Consider the following 22284-nt stretch of genomic DNA (forward strand, 5'->3'; position numbering starts at 1 on the left):
GGAAAGTTTAGTAGTTGAGTTTAGTCTTCTACTCTGGCTGGGGTGGTACTCATGAAGAGATAGACTGGTTGTTAGTCTGTCAGATCGTCTTAGCCAGGAAAGTTTTGTACTCGAGTTTAGTCTCCTACACTGGCTGGGGTGGTACTCATGAAGAGATAGACTGGTTGTTAGTCTGTCAGATCGTCTTAGCCAGGAAGGTTTTGTAGTCGAGTTTAGTCTCCTACTCTGGCTGGGGTGGTACTCATGAAGAGATAGACTGGTTGTTAGTCTGTCAGATCGTCTTAGCCAGGAAAGTTTTGTAGTCGAGTTTAGTCTCCTACTCTGGCTGGGGTGGTACTCATGAAGAGATAGACTGGTTGTTAGTCTGTCAGATCGTCTTAGCCAGGAAAGTTTTGTAGTCGAGTTTAGTCTCCTACACTGGCTGAGGTGGTACTCATGAAGAGATAGACTGGTTGTTAGTCTGTCAGATCGTCTTAGCCAGGAAAGTTTTGTAGTCGAGTTTAGTCTCCTACACTGGCTGGGGTGGTACTCATGAAGAGATAGACTGGTTGTTAGTCTGTCAGATCGTCTTAGCCAGGAAAGTTTTGTAGTCGAGTTTAGTCTCCTACTCTGGCTGGGGTGGTACTCATGAAGAGATAGACTGGTTGTTAGTCTGTCAGATCGTCTTAGCCAGGAAAGTTTTGTAGTCGAGTTTAGTCTCCTACTCTGGCTGGGGTGGTACTCATGAAGAGATAGACTGGTTGTTAGTCTGTCAGATCGTCTTAGCCAGGAAAGTTTTGTAGTCGAGTTTAGTCTCCTACACTGGCTGAGGTGGTACTCATGAAGAGATAGACTGGTTGTTAGTCTGTCAGATCGTCTTAGCCAAGAAAGTTTTGTAGTTGAGTTTAGTCTCCTACTCTGGCTGGGGTGGAACACGAAGAAAGTGCAAAATGCTTGTATCTAAAGGGACGAAATAACGTTGAAACAGCTTCAAGATTTGTTTCTGGCAAACAAATAAATACAAATTTAAAAAATCAGAAGTCTTTACTTGAATTTATTGTCTTACAAAAAGAAGAAGAAATGATTAAACTTCAATAGGAAATTAAAAAATTAAGGAGCAAGTCTATGACATATTCAGAGGAGTGTTTCTCTTTTTCTAGAAAGTCCTATATAAGTAAACAATATAGACTACCCTTAGCCACTACTAAGCCTATTCTTAAAAAGGTACCTTCAACTGAGAGAGGACGTGATTCTACAAATCAAACAAAACTATATGCAACTTTTCTCCGTGAAAAGAGGCAAAAATTTAAAATTAGTTCTTCTGTTTTAAACACTAATGCAGAACATAATGTTATTTAAAAATGTTACTATCAGGTTTAAATGCTGTCAGACGATAGTGATCATGTGCATTGTGACAGACTGGACACTCATGGAAGAGTAAATCTTGATATGTGCTGACAGTCATTGAAGAGACTTTTCATGGCATGTGAATGCACAAACCAATGAACTTACCAAGAAGAAAATGGATAACAATGAGAAATTTGTGTCAGTATGTGGTGGTCGAACTTCACAAGTTTTAAAAGAAAGGGATATTAAAGAAGAACTTACTAACAAGGAAGATGTACTAGTGATTGTGTCTGGGACAAATGACATTGCTAGAAATGAAGGAGGAGACGCACTGGCCAGAATTAAAGAGACACTTGACAAGTTTAGTGATAAACATATAATTTTAGTAGACTTACCTAATAGGTACAATTTGGTTGACTGGTCGTGTGTGAATTTAGCGACCAAAAAAATAAGTGAAGAACTCAAAGGACTAAATGAGACATACAATAATGTGACCATGGTGGAAGCAAGGAAGATTTGTGAGGCAGCTGGGATTGGCCCCTTTCAACTTGAGCACGTGCCTTCCTCTACCAGTAGACACAACTATCAATTTGGGAAATGGCAAGTCGACACAAGAAGACCCCCCACCATTGGTGCTGCAGCCTTCAATAACAAAGTCTTGAGTATATTTCACCTTAATTTACAATCAATTAGGAATAAATTATTTTCTTTAGACTTAATGTTAGATAAGTTAAGCTGTAATGTTTTATGTATTAATGAGCATTGGCTATGCCAGGACGAAACCCTACGTTCCGGCTGGGTTCACTTTAGCTGCTACTTACTGTGGAAAACCACCACTCACCAAAGGTGGCTGTTGTATGTTTGTGAAAAATGGATTAGATTATAAGATTATTAATGTTGAGAATTTCCGTGTAGAAAGAGTTTGAAGCATCAGCTGTCTACTTGCAGAGTGTTAAACCTGTAATTGTAAGCATTTACCGAACTCTGGACTAAGATTTTGCGATGTTCATTTAACTTTTTGACAGTTTTCTTACATTTTTAGTACATAAATATGTTGGTACAATAATCATAGCAGGGGATTTTAACATAAAAAAGAATATGATTAAAAGTGAAACTTTTCTGAACCTTCTACGATTTTATAATCTGTACTGTCTAAATGAAGAAAACACAAGATACAAATGCCTGTTTAGATAACATCATAACCAATGAGTTGTCAAATAGAACTAATTGTGAAGTCTTTTTAAGATCACCTGTCAGACTATTCTAGTGTTATTGCTACATTTAATAATAAAAACTTGTTAACAAAAAAAGAAGGTATATATCGTAGTATTAGGAATGTAAAACCATGTGCAATAGCTGTATCTAAAGCTCATCTTGAATTATTGGATTGGATAGAACTAAGTTCTTTTAGTAATGTAGAGAAAGTGTTTAGTTATTTCATAAACATAATATCAGATACTCATAATTATTGTTGAAATGTTAGACTCTACATCTTTAAAAAGAAAACAAAAAGTCAGATGGTTTACTCCTGACCTTAAAAAATAAAGAGAGAACTTGTTGTTTTTGTATGCTAGGTTTCAGTAATGTAATAATGATTTAGAGAAAAATAAGTTTAAGATATGTGGTGGTACAAACATCATATAGATTTAAAATAAAGCAGATAAAAATAGCAGCAAATAATAACTATATTGAAAAGTCTAATAACAAGTGTAAAGCAGCATGGAACATTATTAAAGCTAAAACTTGTCAAATGGTAAAGGAGGTGAAACAAAAAATAATGAATCCAAATAATTGAATGAGTATTTTACTGATGCTGCTTATCTTTTGAATAATAATGTCATAAATGATGAGACCGGAGCTTTAAGTGTTTTAGTTCAGTACCTTACCTTATATCTATTCATAATAACGTATCTTGTAATTTTAGATGGTGCAACATTACAGAATATGATGTCTTAAAATGTGTAAAAGAGTTGAGTTCTTCTTGTGAAGACATATAAGGATTTTCCGATAAGATCTTAAAGGGTCACATTATTTATATTAGAACCCTTAGTATATTTATCCAATACTATGCTTCAGCAAGGTATTTTTCCAAGTGTTTGAAAGTTGTAAAAGTAATCCCTACCTACAAGAAGGGTGACAAGTCTAATCCTGCTAGTTATCATCCTATAACTTGGTTCCAATTTGTAGCAAGGTATACAATATTATCTTGTATTGCATTAAGAATCCTATTTTCCTTTATGCTATACGTCAAACAAGAGGTGCATTTGTAAAGAACAGTTAGGCTTCTTAGGGATTTTGTAGTTGCTGGGTGGTACGTGAAGAAAGAAACTATCTTCATAAAGTTTCTGAATGTCTTGTTGTCCAGAAGTTTTTCTTTTCCAATTGAGATTTTAGGCCCTCTATCGCTGATGCAGCTCGTTAATTATACTTTTATACCTATCTGCCTTTGTCTCCAATTCCTCAATAAAATCCTCTTTGCTAGCTAATGAACCTTCCAATCTCAGGATCTTAGTTCTCCTTTTAAATTGGAATTCTCATGTAATAATGTATTTCCAGCTTCAACTGCAAGGTTTATGGATGTTTCTTGGTCCACATCTTCAATATCTCTATACTTTTAATTTTTCCTTCAATAGTGTCCATGTTGTCAATTAACTCAGCAGACAGATTACTATTATTGGGGCTTTTGGTAATGCAATTGCTGCAGGACCAAGTATCTATTACTGTTTTAGTTAATTTTTTAGAGCTTTATCGGAAATATTCACACATGAAGCCATATATGAATAAATGAATTTATTTTCCAATCAATTTAAACTTATAAACATCATCTTTGGAAATCGACTGACCACTTTCACAAGTAGTTTGGCCAGTTAGTAAATTGAAAAAACAATAAATACACAATTACAAGAGTCTATCATCTTAGATTACTTTGAGCCGCCATTTGGGTATCTACAAAAAATATTTATGCAATAATACAATTCAGAAAATAAATTATATACAATAAACATATACACAAAATAAATAAATTATACTCCACAATACATACACAAATATAATTAACAATAAATACTAATAAATATCAATACATTACCAATAAACAATGATAAGAAGCAATATATAATATATACAAAGACCATGAAACTCTATCAAAATACTTTACACCTTACGACATCACAGTACTCAAATAGCCAATGTCTTACTGCAAAATAAGTCAAATAACTACTTGTTGACAAAAAACCATTAGTTTTTCAAATAATTTGTAAAAAATTGAAAGTAAACTAATTGAATGTACATTGTTCAATTTTGAGGAAATTTTACTTTTAAGAATTGGTACAACAGAACTCAATTTAGGCTTTCTGGAAATATACCCGGATTAAAACTGTTATTGATAATATAAGTCAGTACTGGCGCTACATAATCAACAATAAGTTTTAATAGTTTCGCAGAAATATTATCATATCCAGTAGATTTTTTATCTTTTAAACTTCTTACGACAGACTTTATTTCGTCCTATGTAGTTGGCGCTATAAAAAAGAATTGTTGGGAAGTGCGTATTGGAAGTAGGTTGGCAGTCGGGACTGTACTAGGACGTTTAGACTGTACTGAGATAAGGTAGTCATTTACCTCCTCCACGATAATGCAAGGATCTGTTACAATAGTACCGTCCGCCAATTCAATATTGTCAATACTTTTGTCCGAGACTTGACCTGTTACAATAGACAATAGACAATTGCTTTATTTTCATATTTATTAAGAACAGAAATGGTGTCAAATATGATAAGACATATAGTCAATTAATTGTAGATAAAAGTTGCTAACTACATTAACAATTAACATGTTTAACTGACACAGTTTAGGTAGCTATTTCTTTAAAACATGATAAAAGTTTTACCAAAATAACAATTACAAAATACACATATAATTAACATATTTACATTGGTTATATTCTTGAACTCTTCAACACTATATATTGACCTTCCAACAAGCCACTTAATAAGTCTTTTCTTCAGAACCTGCGGAGTGCTGGTTTTGAAGTTCTTCGGAAGCATATTATAAAGCTTCGCTCCAGCATAAGACGGCTTCTTGGCAAAAAGAGCTGAGTGATGTAAGGGAAGACTGAAGTCATTGGCCCGCCTTGTGTTGTAATCATGGATGTCACCATTCCTCTCGGGATGTTGTGTGTAGGCGTGTAGAATCACTTCAGTAATGTACAGAGTGTTATCACTGTAGGAATTCCCAAGGTCTTGAAAGCCTCTTTGCAGCTATCTCGAAAGTCTAGATCAGCCATGATTCGTATTGCACGCTTCTGTAAAACCAACACTCGCTGGAGATTCCCTGCAGATGATCCACCCCACAGTACTATACCATAACGAATGTGGGTCTCAAACAGAGCATGGTATGCGGTTCTTGTTGCAGTAGGTGTACCAATTGATTTTATCCTCTTTAGCACAAAGAGTGCTGAGCTGAGTTTTTTGCATAAGCCGTCTATGTGGCAGTTCCAAGTCAACCGGTCATCGATCACTACCCCAAGGTGTTTTGTGGTTCGTACTCTTTCAAGGTTGGGTGGAGCATGAACTTCATCCTTATTTTTACCAAAAGTAAGGCATTTTGTTTTTGATGCGTTGAAAATTAAATCGTTCCTAAGGCAGTATTCCTGAGCCATATTTACAGATGTTATGGTGTTCATTTCTAGTCCTGGAACTGACTTGCTGTTGCTTATTAAAACTGTGTCGTCTGCATAAGAGACGGGGTAACAGTGGTTCCCCAAGTAGTCAGGCAGGTCACCAGTGAAAAGTTCAAATAACACAGGTCCCAACACTGACCCCTGTGGAACCCCTCTCCTCATAGTCATTGGCTTAGATTTTTCAATTTTCAAGTTTCCCTCAACAACTTTTTTTATTTCAACGATCTGCTTTCTTTCGTGCAAATAACTTTGAAACCACCTGAGTGGTGTTCCTACGATACCTAGGGAATTGATCTTGGACAGAAGCACTGCATGGTCAAGGCTATCAAAAGCCTTGCTCAGGTCCAAGAAAACACCAGCAGCCGTATTCCCATCTTCCAGGTTGTCCATAAGATGTTCAATTAGATCAATAAGGGCACTCGTAGTTGATCTTCCTGAGATGAAGCCATGTTGCCTTGGAGGTAGGAGGTTGTTTGTTTCAAGGTGTTGCAAGAGACGTGAAAGCACTACCTTTTCAATTATTTTCGATATTGTTGGAACTAAGGAAATGGGCCTGAAGTTCTTTGATTCCTTTCTACTTCCTTGCTTGTGTAAAGGATAGATTTTTGAAATTTTTAATTCTGTTGGGAAGACACCTCGAGTCAGCGACTTGTTGATAATATTGACGAGAGGTTAACTGATTTCACTTCTACAGAACTTCAGTACTTTAGAACTTATCCCATCAATCCCACTAGATGTTTTTGATTTGAGTGATGCAATTATTTTAAGTATTTCTTCTATTGTTGAAGGTTGATATTCGAATAATGTTGTTGCTGCATGGAATTTTGGTTTATGGGCGGCAGGGGCCCTTATCGGGATGTTGTTGGACAGGGTCATCTCTGCAGCATTTATGAAATGCTTATTAAAATATTCTGCAATTTTTCCCAGATCCTCAATGGTCTCATCTGCAACGTTTAACTGCCACATTACATCTGAGACATGTCTTTTTGATGCCCTTTCACTGTTGATTATATTCCAGATCGTCCTGCTTTTGTTATCTGATTGGGCAATAGCCTCTTCATTTGCTTGTTTCCTGAGGTTTTTTAACTTAAGATCATATGCCTTTTTCTTTTGAAATGCATCAACTTTATCCTCTACTTTTCCAGTTAGCAAATATTTGTTGTGGGCTATAATGAAAATAGATCTTAAGTTATCAGCCTCTGGATTGCTAACCACGCAGTTGTTGTGTTTCCTTTTCTTGTTTCGGATTTTCTTCAGTGGACAGGCGACATCAAGTGCAGTTGTGAAAATGCCAATAAAAGTAGAGTAGGCTTCCTCTGGGTCAGGTGCTGAATAAACTTTTTCCCAGGATTGTAAATCAAGGAGTCTTTTAAGGTTCAACAGGTGTTCTTGTCCAAAATGTCTTGTCAGTGCCATCTGAGGTTTTCTTGTTTCACACGATATGTCTAAATCACAGATTTGGCCAGTATGGTCTGAAAGATATGTTTGTAATACTTTTACATCAATTTTGTCTTCATCGAGGTCTGTGCATACCATATCGATTGAGGTAGCAGATGTTGGAGTTACTCTTGTTGGAGGCAAAGAAACTCTTGAAATGTTGAATGAGGCAAGTAACTCACCAACAGCAGTGCTTTCTTTTGTTTGCACAAGACTATTGACATTGATGTCCCCTAAGATGCAGATCCCACAGTTCATGCTTGGAACGTCCCCCAGTGCATTGGCCAACTGTGTGAGAGCCTCGTCTAATGGTGCAGAAGGGGAACGGTATACCCCAATCACATTCAGTACCTGTTTTTAGCTAACAGATATTTTTATCCCTGCCATTTCGCACATAAGTTCAATGCTGTGACTTGATGTGTTGAGACATTCCACTTCATTCGCCAATTTGTGGTGTTTGTAAATAGCTGTGCCTCCCTTTAGATGGTTTTTCCTGCAATACGCAGCTACAAGTGAGTAATCAATCAAGCGAACATTTTGCACTTCAGAAGAGCTTAGGCCATGCTCTGTAAGAATAACTAAGTCCGGCTGTTCGATTTTTAAAAAGTGATTCAATCTGTCGATTTTGTTTTTAAGTCTGTCAATATTTTGGTGAAAGATTTTCAATTTCTTTTGAGTTTTGTATTCAGATAAATTTTGTAACGGGATTTCTTTGTTTTGTTTTGTACTAAAAAATTATTTGTCGAAATGTCTAAAATGCAGCCTGAATTGTCAGTCTGCTTCTTAGCTGCTGTCGATGGTTTTTTAGTTTTGTCAAGTGTATGTTCAGCCTTCTGTTTTTGTCGGTCCAGGGGTTGCATTGACCTTATTCTATTTATACTTTCCTTAGTTAGTGGTTGATTGTAATGAAGGCCAGTCCCTGATATTTTACCAGTATTTTGATTTTTGAATAGAGAATACACATTGGTCATGACCTTACCCAGAACTGTAGTCCCTCTTCGGTTTGGGTGTATTCCATCCCTGGCCAAGCAAGCAAAATTAAAGTATTTATTTGTGTCTAGGAAAATAGCCAGATGTTGACGACATATCCATCTAATGTTAGAATTGGTTTTCTCGATCAATGTGTGTTGAATGTCACGTCTCTTCACAATACTGTTTACAACAATAAGTGATTTAGGGAAGCATTTTTTTGTTGTGTTAAGTAAATTACAAAGTGCTCCCATAACATCGTCAGGATTCTGTGAGACAGCCAAATCGTTTGTGCCCACATTGATAAAAATTAGCTCGGGGTTCAATTCTGAGTTAGCTTGAGCCTTTATTTCAGAGCACAGTTGGTTGGCTTTTATTCCTCTGTAAACCCTGGTGTCAGCATTTGAGAAATGAATGTATTTCAGCATTGAATCGCTGAGAACCAAAACTGGTAGCCCAACCGAGTTGTTATCTTTATGGTTTCTAGGACCATTGGTTGTTTTACTTTTAGGCTTCAAGGTTGGCTTATTAGCCAGCCTTGAATCATGTTTTGCAGGTCTTGGATCACGAGGTGCACGGCTTGAAGTGTCTGAAGATTCTATCAGGCAGTGATAACGATTTGAATGAATCAAATTCTCTTCAAAGTTGTTTTGTTCTGTTGTTTGTGCAATTTTCCCTTTTTATTCCGTACCTCATTAAAGCCCAGTGTACGTTCAGATTTATTATCAACTAAATTAGTTTCAGGTAGATTTTTGGTATGAAGCTTATCAATGTCAGTTTCTAAGCGAGCCAGTTCAGAATTTAAGGTTTCAATAATTTAAAAATAATTTTCTGTATCTTCTTTGTATTTGCGCTCAAGTTTTTCAAATTTTTCATCCATCAAATCGATTGTATTTAATAATTCAGGGTTGGAAGGAGGATATGGCTGAATAGTTTCCATTATCAAACATTTCTCTTTTTCAAGCACTTCAATTTTGTTACGAAGTTGTGCTATTTGTTTCACACTGTTACCACATTCTTGAGTAAAAAAATGTAAATTCTTATAATCTGTTTCATTGTTAAGTTGGCATTGAACGGCCACACTTACTTTACTTTTAGTTAAGCATTCCAGTTTGAGTTGTTCAATCTCTATATCCTTTTGTCTATTGTTTTCTTTCATAAAAGAAATCTCTTTTTTCAGTGCTTCAATCTCCCTTTGTAGCCTCAAAAATGTTTGTTCCGCTTCCTCGGCTAAATGTTGTAATGATGTTTCAGCGTTTTTCTTTTCAAACTGAATTTGATTAATTGTCTCCGAGAGTTCAATAATATTTTGGCTGAGTTCAAACTCATTTGACCGATTATGGTTGGAGTATACCTCCTCTCTACCACATATACTGTATTCTGGACTAGCTCCACTGATTTCTGAGTTGTAAATGCAACTGCAGCACTCCCAATTCTTAATTTCTTTTTTTAATAACCTCTTGTATTCATCATCAGGCATATTGATGCATTTTATATGAAACCAATTCGAGCAAGCAGAGCAGCATATTGATTTATATTTGCAACCAATTTTGCAAATACCACAAGGGTATTTACTCATTGTGTTCAGTGAACTGTGCACAAGGCAGAGGAGAGTAGCTGAAAAATCAATGTATCAATTTATTTTAGAGGAGATCTGGGCTAATTGAGAGTCTTTGCCAATATTCATTTAATCATGAGTTGCTGATAATAAATTGTATATGCATAGTTTGTTACTACTATATAATATACAGTTAGACAATTAGACAATTTCTTTATTAACATATTCTTTGATGGCTTGTTGATGGTTCGTTTGTTTTCTTTAATATTGCTATTGATAGGTTTTTTTATAGTTATTTTTGCTATTTGTGCAGTATGGTCTGATAGTCCTGATTGTGTTACTGAGGTTTCTATATGTTGGGGTTCTATGTTAGAGCATATCCAGTCTATTGATGTTGCTGTGTTATTAGTGATGCGTGTGGGTGGTAGGTTAAGTCTTTTAATGTTAATGGCATTAGTAGGTCTTCTATTTTTGAATTTTCGGTGTTGTCAGCAGCTAAGTTGTCCACGTTTATGTCACCCATTATGACTATTTGCCTGTCGGCAGCAAGTGCTCTCTCGAGTTGTTCCGAGATGATGGCTGTTGCTGTATCAAGGTTTGCACTCGGGGGCCTATAGACTCCTAGCACCAGTAGCAATTTCTTGTTAAATTTTAGCTCAAAGAGGGGGGTTTCGCAAGTCATTTTGTGCATAATAGCGATACTTGTTTTTCTGCGCTTTTTCTTACATATCCCGCCACGCCCCCTTTTTTCTGCAGAACCCTCCGACAAGTGAGTAGCCTTCTATACATGTGTTTTGTAGATTTTGTTTTGACAGGCCATGTTCTGTTATTATCACAAAGTCAGGAGTTTCTTCTTGTAGGTAGTGCGCCAGTCTATCTATCTTACCTGACAACCAATTGATGTTTTGGTGAAGGATCTTAAGGTGTGTTTGGTGGTTTTTGGGTCTTGATTGGAGTTGTAGTTTTTGTGGGGATGGTGTGTGTATTCGAGTGATTTCTTGTGTCTTTCTTTTGGTTGTGATCTTCGTTCTAAAAAAGGTGTGTGAAGTACTATCTGCGGCTCCTCTATATTGCTTTGGGTATTGGGCGTTTCTGTATTTATGTAGAATTCTGACAGCTCATGTGGGCTGAGTAGATTTATTTGTTTTATCCATTGCCCCAGTTTGTCGTTGCTATTCGGTGTTATGTATAAAAATGAGTTTGTGTGTCTTGAGACAGCAACAATGCAGTGGTGCAGTGATTCATAAATGTCTTCCTGTCTGGCGGATGTTCGAACGACAGCTGTTTTTGGCTTGTCTGCCTTGGAATTCATGAATCGTGGATGCCTTAAATCCCAGCTTGTTTAATTCCCTTTTCTCTGACTGTTTAAATACTAGGTATTTATATTCCTTTTTTTCCGGGATGAGATTCAGACCCTCCAGTCCGTTGTACTGCCGTATCTCAAGCTCTTTTTCTATTTTGTTTGTTGTTTTAATTCCTTGTTCGTAGTACTTTGATATTATGGCTGTAGTACTTTTTGTACATCTGTAGGTTGTGTTTAGTGTTTTCGTGGTCTTGGCTATCTCTGTTATGTCGTGGTATTTGACTTCTATGTTTTTTGTTCGATTTATATATGGTATTTGGTTGCAATCGCCAATAAGCATCACTTCATCAGCTCCTGATAGGACAGCTGCAAACAATATCTCTCCCGCGTGCAGCATTAGAGCTTCATCAATGTAAAGTCTCTTGTAGGTGTTTCCTCGTTTTAGGTGTTGTGTTGAGTTTATTAGGAATGAGTGTACAGTTCGGAATGTGTCATTACACGCTGATTGGGCATAGTCTGGATGTTTTCTTTTAAAGCGCTGTCGGAAATCTATAGCTGAGTCTCTTGTGGGAAATAGAATGAGGTCTCCAGTGTTGTAGTTGTTAAGTAAGAATGTTGTTTTTTCCACATCCTGGTACGCCTTGTATTATGTTAAGGTTTTTACTGTATGTGTGTTGGATGTTGATGTGCTTTGTGCTGTTGTAAAGGCAAAGTTCGTTCAGGAGTAGTGTATCAGCTGAGACTAAGATGTTATGGTTTATTGCTGTGTTATTCGTGACAGTCTTGTATTTTCCACTTTTGTCCATTTCAATTTGTACTAAGCGGGCTCCATCAAAACCGAAACGGTATGGTGTTGGGCTTATTGTTTCCTTTTGCGTGAGGAACTTCCCTGTTTTTAGGTTAATTATGGCATATTTGTTTTGTGTTTTATTGCTAAGCTCTTGTAATTTAAGATTGTCTTTTTGGATGTGACTTATGTTGTATTCCCTGTATATATTGTTTAGCTGGTGTAGCAATATGCTTTCTTTGGATTTCCAGATTTCTCTTTGTTCCTGCATTGCTGCTTGAGCAAACATTTCCTTGTCGTTGTTAGGTAGGCATGGTGGTTGGTAAGTGTTTGCTCTCGTGTATGTTCCCCGTATTGTCCTCCATGTGCTGTAATATGTGCCTGTTTCTCTTGTTGTGAATATTTTTGCTATTTTCCTTTGTGATTTGCCGGTAGTGCTATCAAGGAGGTCGTCAACTATCTTCTTGTTGTCTCTTGATTGGGTGTATATTCGAAACCGGTGTAGATAGGCATTGCATGCATATTGAAGGAGCACTTGGATCATTTCTCTAATATGTATTTTGCTAAGTTTTGCTGTTTCTAGAACTTTTTAATACAGTCATTGGCCAGTTCTAAAAACCTGAAAAGTTTCCTCTTCCAATTTCCATATTTCTCTTCAAAGCAAATGGCGATATGGATGGTGCCCTGGTTGTCTTGGGCAGTAACAAAATTGTTATAGGACAGGTTTCTGTTTTCCACTCTCGAAGTAATCCTTTCTGTTACTTGAGGTGAAAATGATGGGGGTGAAAATATTGACGTCCGTTCGGTATTAATGATGTGGATATGGCATGTCTGATGTAGACCGTCGTCTGTTATTAGCTGTGTAGTTAGAAGGGGGGTGTCTTCCGGAGGGAATGAAAACACTTTTACATTGCTAAGATTGTGGAAGTCATCTTCTACGAGCATGGATATCCTGCCGCTATTTGAGTTCACCGATTTCCTTTCAATGAATTTGCCTGTATGGGATCTTGTTTCTGCAGCTTCAGCTTCCTCGTCATCACTGAGCGGTAAAAGTTCGGTTTTGTTGACGGGCTCCAGAGTGTCGATTATGTTTTTGTTCAGATTTTTCGTCAGGGTTAGTCTGTCTACTTCCGTTATGTGTAGTTCTTGTTGGGGTTTTGAGTCCTTTCCTATAAAGATATTTTTCAGTTTTTTGTGTGGAGCTTTTCTACCTCCCCATGTTGGAGTCAGTTTTGAGTTGGAATTTCTTTTCACGTTTTTTTTATTTTTCTTGTGTTTACAGTCATTTCCTGTTGGCAGTGTTGTGTGTCTCCTACTCAGGTGTTCTTCTAGATGTGTGATTCTGTTTCTCATGTGTAGCAGTTCTGAGTATATAAAATTATTCATGATCATCAGGCCTGTGTCATCAGTTGTTGTCGTTTGGGTCTCAGAGTGTTTGTGCATCACAATTCTCTTATCTTTGTTTAATTCGTCCAGGGAGTCTCGCACATCTTCTTTGGATTTTTGCTGTAGTTGTTTTATGATTGTCTCATATCTAAGAATAGCTTCATTATTTTCTTTATCATGCTCTTCAAACATTACTTATAGGTCTTTCCTTAGTTGCTTCTCTTTTATTAGCATGTTTTCTAGGTTGTTGATTTCTTCAACGCGCGAGTTGTATTTGGAAAGAATGCATTCTCTTTCCGCTTCAATTTCCTCCAGTTGCTGTTGGTATAGTACAGCATTGTCTTTGGTACTTTCCCACTCCTTTATTTCTTTTTCTAGCTTTATGTTCTTGTTCGTTAGCTGTATTAAGTTTTCCTTGAGTTCTTTGTTTTCTGTCAGTAGAGCACTTCCGACCTCACTTGCTAGGGAGAGCGATGTTTCTAGATCTGTTATTTCTACCTCTCCTATGCTCCTAATTTTGTGCTCCAGTTCTTCGATCTTGGAGTTGGTGGGGGTGGTGTTTTTTGTGCAAGATGGGCATTTCCAGGTTTCTATATCTGAGGTAGTTAAGTCCTTTAATTTTTTGTCTTTCCAGTTTAAGCATTTAGAGTGATACCAGGTGTTGCATTCCCCAGTACATAGAATCCCTTTGTGTTTAACACCTATGCTACAAGCTCCACACGGGTACTTTGACATATTGAATCTAGTTTAGTAATATGTAGTGGTTGGTAGAATAAAAATAAAAGATAAATAACACTGTTTTTAAAATGAGACTGTTTTTTATTAAAACTTTGGCAGGCTGTTTAAGTCAAGATGGTGGTTATTAGAGTAAAATACTCTTGTTTTTTATTGAAACTTTGACAGGCTGTTTAAGTCAAGATGGTGGTTGTTGGAATAAAATGAAACTGTTTTTTATTGAAACTTTGGCAGGCTGTTTAAGTCCAAATGGTGGTTGATGGAGTTGTTGTCCTAAACTTTGTCAGTTTGTATGGTTACAGTGACCTTCTCAGAGTAGCAGTTGTGCAGAGTTGAGGTAGGCTCTGTATGAATGCCAGCCAGCGCTGAGTCAGCACAGGTGTTGTATAAAATTTTGTTTGATTTTGAGGAGTAATCTAATTCCTTGTCATAAAGTGAAACCCAAGCAGCCTAAGCTAGATAGGTGGCGGGAGTCAGATGGAGATAAATGACAGCAGAGTGTTGTTGCTGTTGTCAGGTGCACAGTCAGCAGCTCCAAGTCAGTGCTCCAGTGTGACACACATTGCACTGCTGGCCACTTTTGCTGCTGAGACGGAAGTAGGTCACTGTTGTTGAATTGGCATGTTCAAGTGTTAATTAGTTTCTTAGTGTCAAATGAAGAAACTCTTGCTTAATATTATAAGTGAGTGGACTTACAGTTGTTCCAGGTAGGTTGTGTGCACAAATATAGTAATGTTTGTTGGATAATTACCACATATTATACACTTTTCACTGGAGCCACTTCACTGAGACTGTAGTCAGTCAGCCATGTTTGTTTCTGAGTATATTACACTTAATAATTATCATAACTTATTGGAGTCAAGCATCAATATTATATAGCATGCAATGATCTTATCTGTGGCCCAGTAAGTTGTTGTTTACATTCTTGATTGACAGCTGGTGGATAAGAGCCTAGTTGGTAAAGCTGTCTGCAGCTGCAATGTTGGGCAGGTTTGGTAGTGGTGGGAGTGACAGTTCTCAACAGGAAAAGACTACTGCAGTCAATCTCAGGTTATCATACATTACTGCCTTCTGCATTACAGAAAAATTATTTGAGGCAGTCTTTCATACAACAACCTGGTTGTTATTTTAATTTCTAACAAAATAGTTACTCATCTGTTGTGGTTTTATTTGTTTTCAGTGCTTTTTTGCTATTATTTACCAGTTTTTGCTCTGCAGAAAAAAACATGTGCCTAAAACACACTGAAAAACTGTTTAACTATTTATTATTTTCCACTGCTGAGATACGTCTTTGTTACAGTCTTTGTTGTTTGTAAATAATAATTTAGAATAATATTGGTTTTTTACAAAATCAATTTTCTGATTTAAATCGGTGCAAAACGTAATGAAATAATTTTTAAATGCTGTGTCGTACAATCTTCGTTTACTAATCTTGTAAAGTCTCCAAAGCCTATTAATACCATTCAAAATATCAAAGATCATCCATGGACTTAATGATTTGGATTTCTGTAATTTATTTCTCTTGCTTATCTTTTTACAACTTAAAGCTACAATTGTACACAGAATATCATTAAATTTACAATAACAACTATTTACATCATTATCATTGTAGACTCTCCCAATTAACGACTTTCAGTTTCTCTTGAACTAAATTATAATCGACTTGAAGATTGTCATTATTCGACTTGTAAGTTAAAGTATTTACGTTAGGTGATTGGTTGTACATATTGTTGTAAACAAGTCCCAAAATATAATAGTCTGTAATACCATAATCAAAAACTGCACTTTTGCACTTTCAAAAACAAAGGAATTTATGTTTTTGCTTCTAACAAAAATATGATCTCCCTTAAGTTTTAGATATAACAGTAATTCTAGTAGGTGTGTTTATTAATGACATGAAACCATGATTATTAAGTAAGTTCATTTATTCATTCACAATGGTTTATTATCAAGAATATTCACATTTATGTCGCCAACATAAACCACATTACTATGAATATTCTTAATTATTTCAGTTAACTCGCTAATAAAGCAATTTTCAGAAGTGCATTGGAGCCTATACAAACAAAACAATTTAAAATAGCGTTTATTGATAGTAATATTCAACAATAAGGCATCAGCTGAAGTCATATCTATTTCTAATCTACTACAATCTATACTATTGTTTACATAACAGATAACACCACCTGATCTGTATGTATCATTGCACTGAGCAAACAACTTATATCCTGGTATGTTATATAAATTAATTTCGTCAGAACCTATCCAAATTTCGCTAATTAATATAAAATGTATTTCCCCATTTATGTTATTTATTTCCGCGATAAATCTATCAAAATTTTTCCGCATACTGCTTTACATTGGTGTGAGTGAAATTCAGATTATCAGTGTTATTTTGGGGATCCATTAATATCTAAGTTTACACTATTTGATATAGCCTATTGGAAGTTAAGGAAATTCTGGTGATTGGCAGATTTAAAGTAAACATAAAGACATATCTGTTGAAATTTGCTATTAAGACTAGCATGTTAATAAAAAAACTACTGAAGTTTGTTTAGTTCATCATAACTGTCAACTTTTTTATACTTCTCACCCTGGCACTTCCGCACAAAGAATTTGCCGTCCCTACACCATGCATACGTATATCCTATTTCTTTACACTTGGCTTTTAAGTTTGACAGGAATACCTTATTGTCCGGAGATAGATGCTCGTTTACGTACATACTGTCTTTCGGAAAGGACACGTTGACATCTTGAGCTGTCATCTTTTTCTTCTCCCTGAACTTGCCAATAATGTTGTCCTGGGTCAATCTGCTGACACTGTCACTGTCAATGCCTAGGTTTTGGGACATTATTGAAATGAGAGCCTAAAAAAGCTATATTAAGCCATGATGTCAAGCTATAAACGAACATAATAAACCATAACCGTCATATATCACTAATTTTAAAAGTGGTTAAATTAAGATGATATTTCTGGCAAGTTTTATGATGCCATGTGACATAACTGTTGCCAAAACAGCAAAAGTTTCACCATTGAAATCAGCAATTCTTTTTGTTTGAAATGGTACATAAATAGTGGTTGTAATGTTGATTTATATACTATATGAACTATCAAAACACGTTTGTGTCAGATGTGCATCATGATGTTGATTGATTGCCAGTTCCAGGGTTAATCACCATTACTTACTACAATTATGCAAGATAATGTAGAGAAGAAAAGAGGACTTGTATGAAAAGATACAAAGTTAGTGTCATATTTTATATGAGAAATACAAGTGATTTTGTAGAGATATAACTAACTTAGCCTTTCCATAGCGTTCTCATCTTGTCACAAGGGGAAAAAAAGTTGGAACTTTTGGAATTCTGTTGTGAAGCATTTATAGAAATTAAAATGAGCACAATAGTTTCACTATACGAGTACATCTTGAAGATAATTTGTCATGCTTCAAGAATTGCTATGCCACGAGAAACTGACACTCATTCATGCTCTATCAGGGCAGCAGCCATGCTCTAGCAGGTAATGCATTTACCTGCATCATCTTTCATATGAACCAATTCACAATGACCTACCAGAAGAGCTGAAGACTATCAATGATATCAAACATAGAAAAAGGACTATGACAAGATGGCTACATGACTACCAATTGTACCACCCACCTGGAAATGTTCAAGTGGAGTCTTACTAACTTTTGACAATTGTAACAGTAACTAATGCAAAGTACCTATATTGTGGTGATCTTCCTAAACTTGATGTTTATGAGATGAAGAAATTCTGATTCTGAAATAAGGTGACTAGTGTGTCATCATCATCATCATCATCATCATCGTCAGACGTTTCCGTTCTCACGGGTCGTCGTCGTACACAGCCTCCTCCACTTTAGTCTATCCTTCCAGGTCTCCTCTTCATCCACCTGTATTTTCTGTAGTCCCCTTCTCTCTATGTCTTTCCACACTTGGTCCTCCCATCTTCCTCTCGGTCTTCCTCTTGGTCTTCTTCCTCCTTCCTCCTTCTCCAGTGCTATTCTAGGCATTCTATTATCTCCCATCCTCTTCACATGCCCCATCCACTGTATTCTTCTTCCTTCCATTGTCTCTTGCAGTGAAACTACCTTCAATCTTTCTCTGGTTATTTCGTTCCTTATTCTATCTCTTCTTGTAGTCTTCTCTATCCCTCTTAAAAATCTCATTTCTGCAGCTTGCAATCTGCTTAAATCATTTTTAGTCCACGTCCACGTCTCTGCTCCATATAATAAAATTGGTTGGAAATAAGATTTATACATCAATACTTTTGATTCTTTCCCAATGTTCCAACTCCACACAATCTTCTTCACCATATTGAAAAACTTTCCACTCTTCCATATTCTGTTCCTATCTCTTCTCTTATTGTGCCCCTGTCTGTTATGATACTTCCTAAATAACAGAATTCCTTCACCTTTTCAAGTCTTTTTCCTTCAACTAACGACATAATGATATGGGAAAATAGGGAAGAAGAGTTAGAACGAGAGTTAAACAAATGGGCAAAAGTGGCGAAGAAATATGGTTTAGAGATGAACATACAAAAATGTAAAGTAATGACTAGTGTGTAAAGGATCAAAATATGATGTATAAGAAATACAAATAAAACCCAATTTGATTAACATATCTTTTCAATATCTCTGTGATAATGTGCAAAGGGTGATTTAAGATGACCAGTTTACAGTATAAAGGGTCATCTTTTATAGCGTAATATGTGTAAGAAATAAAGTACAAATGAAAACATGAAGGTCTATTTAACATTATACAGTATTTTCCATAACTCTCTAATGTTGGAGAAGGGTGAAATACAATGACGTGTTTTAAGGGTCAAAGTGTTTAATATATATTGGAACTGTTTTGTGTAACAGATCCTTATGATTTTCAGTAGCATGAAATAGAAGTTATTTTTTAAATAAATTAGCCATTGTTCAGTGATACAAAAAATTAATTAAACTAATTTCCTAGATCTGCAATTTTATCTCCTTCTCAGGTGGATAACTAACCAAACAAGTTACGTTAAAATAAACACATGATATCAGAATATGGTGATACGTACAGGGTCACTTAACAATGGCCAGTGTCTGAAAAAATCTTCACAATCTTTCTGTTGTCAAAAATGAACTTAAAAGAAAGAGCATGCATTCTCCAGGAGCATTCACTTTTGGCTGGTTTATACTTTCCAGATAAACTTACACTGGGCACAGCAAAAACCGATGTGTCACTTAAATCTGGGCATCCTTGTGTCCAGGAGCGGTACATCACTAACCGCAAATGTTGAGATTCTGGAGTGCAAGGTTAGATCAATAGGTCTTGTCTACTGCGGGAGATGACTGTTGGAGTTAGTAGGGCTCCACAAGTGTTAAGGGCTGTTGCTAGCCTAGACATAAGGGCATGTCACCCCCTGCCTGCTTTAACTGAAGAGACTGGTTCAGAACTGACTTCCCCTTCTTCCACGGAAACATGACAGATTAATGCCCAAAATCCTTCCTAGTGGATTTTGTCTGGAGGCGGCCCCTACCCCCAACCTTACCCTTTCAGTATATCCTGGAAACAGCACAAAGGTCCTTTTAGGACTCTAATAAAATGTCTAAGCTTCTAGTCCTAAGAGAACAAAAAAGAGCATGAATTAATTTAATTAATAAGATAATTTCTATCACACTTTTTCAGGTGGTGTGGAGAGCAATGCAAGAAGAGTTCATCCAACAGTACAAGTATATTGAGAACCTGATCCAACGATGTTACCCTGGCTCTATGATTACGTTAGACTTCTCCATAGAAGATATTCTCCAGTTCTTTTCAGAGATTGCCCGGTCTCATTAGATTATACTTGGTTAAACTCACATTTGATGAATTAATGTTTAATAGTTTATAAAACATGTATAAGATTAACCCTAGATCAGGCGATCAATTATTCCTTTGCTGGCAGGCCTATTTTAGCTGATTAAGACAGGTTCTTTTAAATCATTCTCAGGCTTATTGTTTTTAAACATATATTTGTATATTGTTTTTTTCTCCAAGAAAAATTGAATGTATTTTTTTATAAATAGTTTTAAAATTTTTGTCTTACACAGAAGAAAAATTACAAAAGCTAATTTTACAATTATTAACTTTTGTTGTAAAAAAACCAACTTTTAAGTTCCGTAGTTCCTAAAAGAAATGTTTATTGAATAAATCAAGATAATTAGTAAATATATCCCAAAGTAAGGCATTAAAAAACATTTCATGAAAGTAAGAAATAAAAATATACTATTACTAAAAGTCTTATTTTTTATTAGCCTACTAAAATAGTTTTCTAGATATTACTTCATAATTTATTGCAGTATAAATATTACGAATGTATGTTGTAAAAGATGAGTAGTCTCCAAGAGGGCTGACCAGGCCCCAGGGTGCCTCCGAGAGGGAATTACCTTCTGATTCCAAGCCATCTGGTGACGGGGAGTGGAGGAAACGACTCTCTTAGAAGGAAAGGCGGCAGATGAGGCGAGCGAAGGCAGCCTGTAAAGAAAAAGTGGTAGTAGCTCTTCCGCACACTCCGGTAAGGGAGGCGCAAAGGGAGAAACCCCTATCAGCGCGCAAGAGACCCAGGCCAAGAAAACACAGGTCAGAGGCAATTCTGATCAAGCCCTTGGGGGGCGATCTTTTGCTGAAGTCCTGGGAGACCTAAAGACCAAAGCCAAGTCGGAGGATACGGTGACTGTGGTAAAGTCTATCAAACGGACTCAGAACGGGGATGTTCTCCTGGAACTGGGAAATTCTGTAGACAAGGCCAATTTTGCAGCCTCTTTGAAGGCAGCCCTGGGAGAGAGCCATCCGGGAGTTGGACCCGAAATCCTCGGTTGAAATCCGGGACCTCGACGGGCTCTCCAAGGAAGAGGGGGTGATCCAATCTATTGTGAACGCTGTTCCCGAAGTTAAAGGAAATGAAGCGGGCCTTAAGGTGTGGTTGGCAAAACCAAACCGGAGCCAGCAGCGGTTGTTGAATTAAGTGACAAGCTCGCAAATAAGCTGCTGCTGAGCCTCCAGCACCTGAAGGTCGGTTGGGTAAACTGCCGGCTCAGACGGAGGGGTGGTCGTCTCGAGGTGCTTCCGTTGCCTCGGGTACGGTCATTCCTCCAGAAACTGCAAGGGGCCCGACCGGAGTAAAAACTGTCTTCGGTGTGGCGGAAACGACCACAAGAGGAAGGATTGCGATAAGTCCTGCTGCTTCCTCTGCTGCAATTCCAAAGCCGCACTTGAAAAGGCAAAGAAGAAAGTCTCGTAGATGCGAGTACAACCTCCAGAGATCCAGAACAGCTGATGCTCTTTTGGACCAGGTTGCCCAGGAACACGGTGTTGATGCGCTTTAGTTAGCGAGCAGTATCGGAATAGAGACATACACCCAAGTCCCGACAGTCTCGGTACTGCTGCATTGTAGGCGCGAAACAATGCAGAAACGCCGGTGCGGAGTCATGGATGTGGCCGCGGTTTTACCTGGGTAAAGTGTAGGGACGTGACGCTTTTTAGTTGCTACCTCACTCTCAACGAGGCCACACACTAAGGACTTCCGAAGCAAAATCGATCGTTTGGAAGAGCGTGTGCTTGACACCCCACTGGGCACATCATCATAGGCGGAGATTTTTACGCGAGGGCTGTCGAGTGGGGAATGCCCTTTACTAACTCCCGGGGGAAGTATATCCTGGACTTTGCTGCCAGGGCCGGGCTTATCGTTCTGAACGAGGGTAACACACCTACCTTCCGACGTTCCGGGCAGAGGGGTACGATCCCCAACATGACTCTCGCGTCCGAGTCCTTGCTGGCTAGGATCTCTGGTTGGAGAGTACTGGAGGATTTCGTGGGAAGCGACCACCAGTATATTCTTTTCGACGTCCTTAATAATGACACCACCCAATTCCGAGGATCTGTATCTCGGGAAGTCCCACGCCGCTGGAACACCAACAATGTCATAGCACAGGGAGCGTCAGTGGATCCGGGAGCGCAGCCGGCGAGGTTAGTGCTGAGGCGTTGGTAACATCTACGATGGGATTAATTGTCTCGGCTTGCGACCAGTCAATGCCACGCAGGAAACCCCGGCGCGTTAAGCAACCCGT

General features: G+C 37.4%; 1 protein-coding gene across 2 annotated transcripts in view; it reads left to right on the forward strand.

Moving 5' to 3' along the window:
* LOC124360935 (exocyst complex component 1) overlaps nt 1-20455 on the forward strand; it is a 195597-nt gene extending 175142 nt beyond the window's left edge. For both annotated transcript variants that reach the window (XM_046814949.1, XM_046814950.1), the window contains one exon: nt 19865-20455. In XM_046814949.1, the coding sequence (XP_046670905.1) occupies nt 19865-20017 (153 nt within the window). In that variant the 3' untranslated portion in view covers nt 20018-20455. The remainder of the gene's footprint in view (nt 1-19864) is intronic.
* The last annotated feature ends 1829 nt before the right edge of the window (nt 20456-22284 follow it).

The sequence above is a fragment of the Homalodisca vitripennis genome, chromosome 4 (assembly GCF_021130785.1).
Source record: "Homalodisca vitripennis isolate AUS2020 chromosome 4, UT_GWSS_2.1, whole genome shotgun sequence".
NCBI classification, from domain to species: Eukaryota; Metazoa; Arthropoda; class Insecta; order Hemiptera; family Cicadellidae; genus Homalodisca; species Homalodisca vitripennis.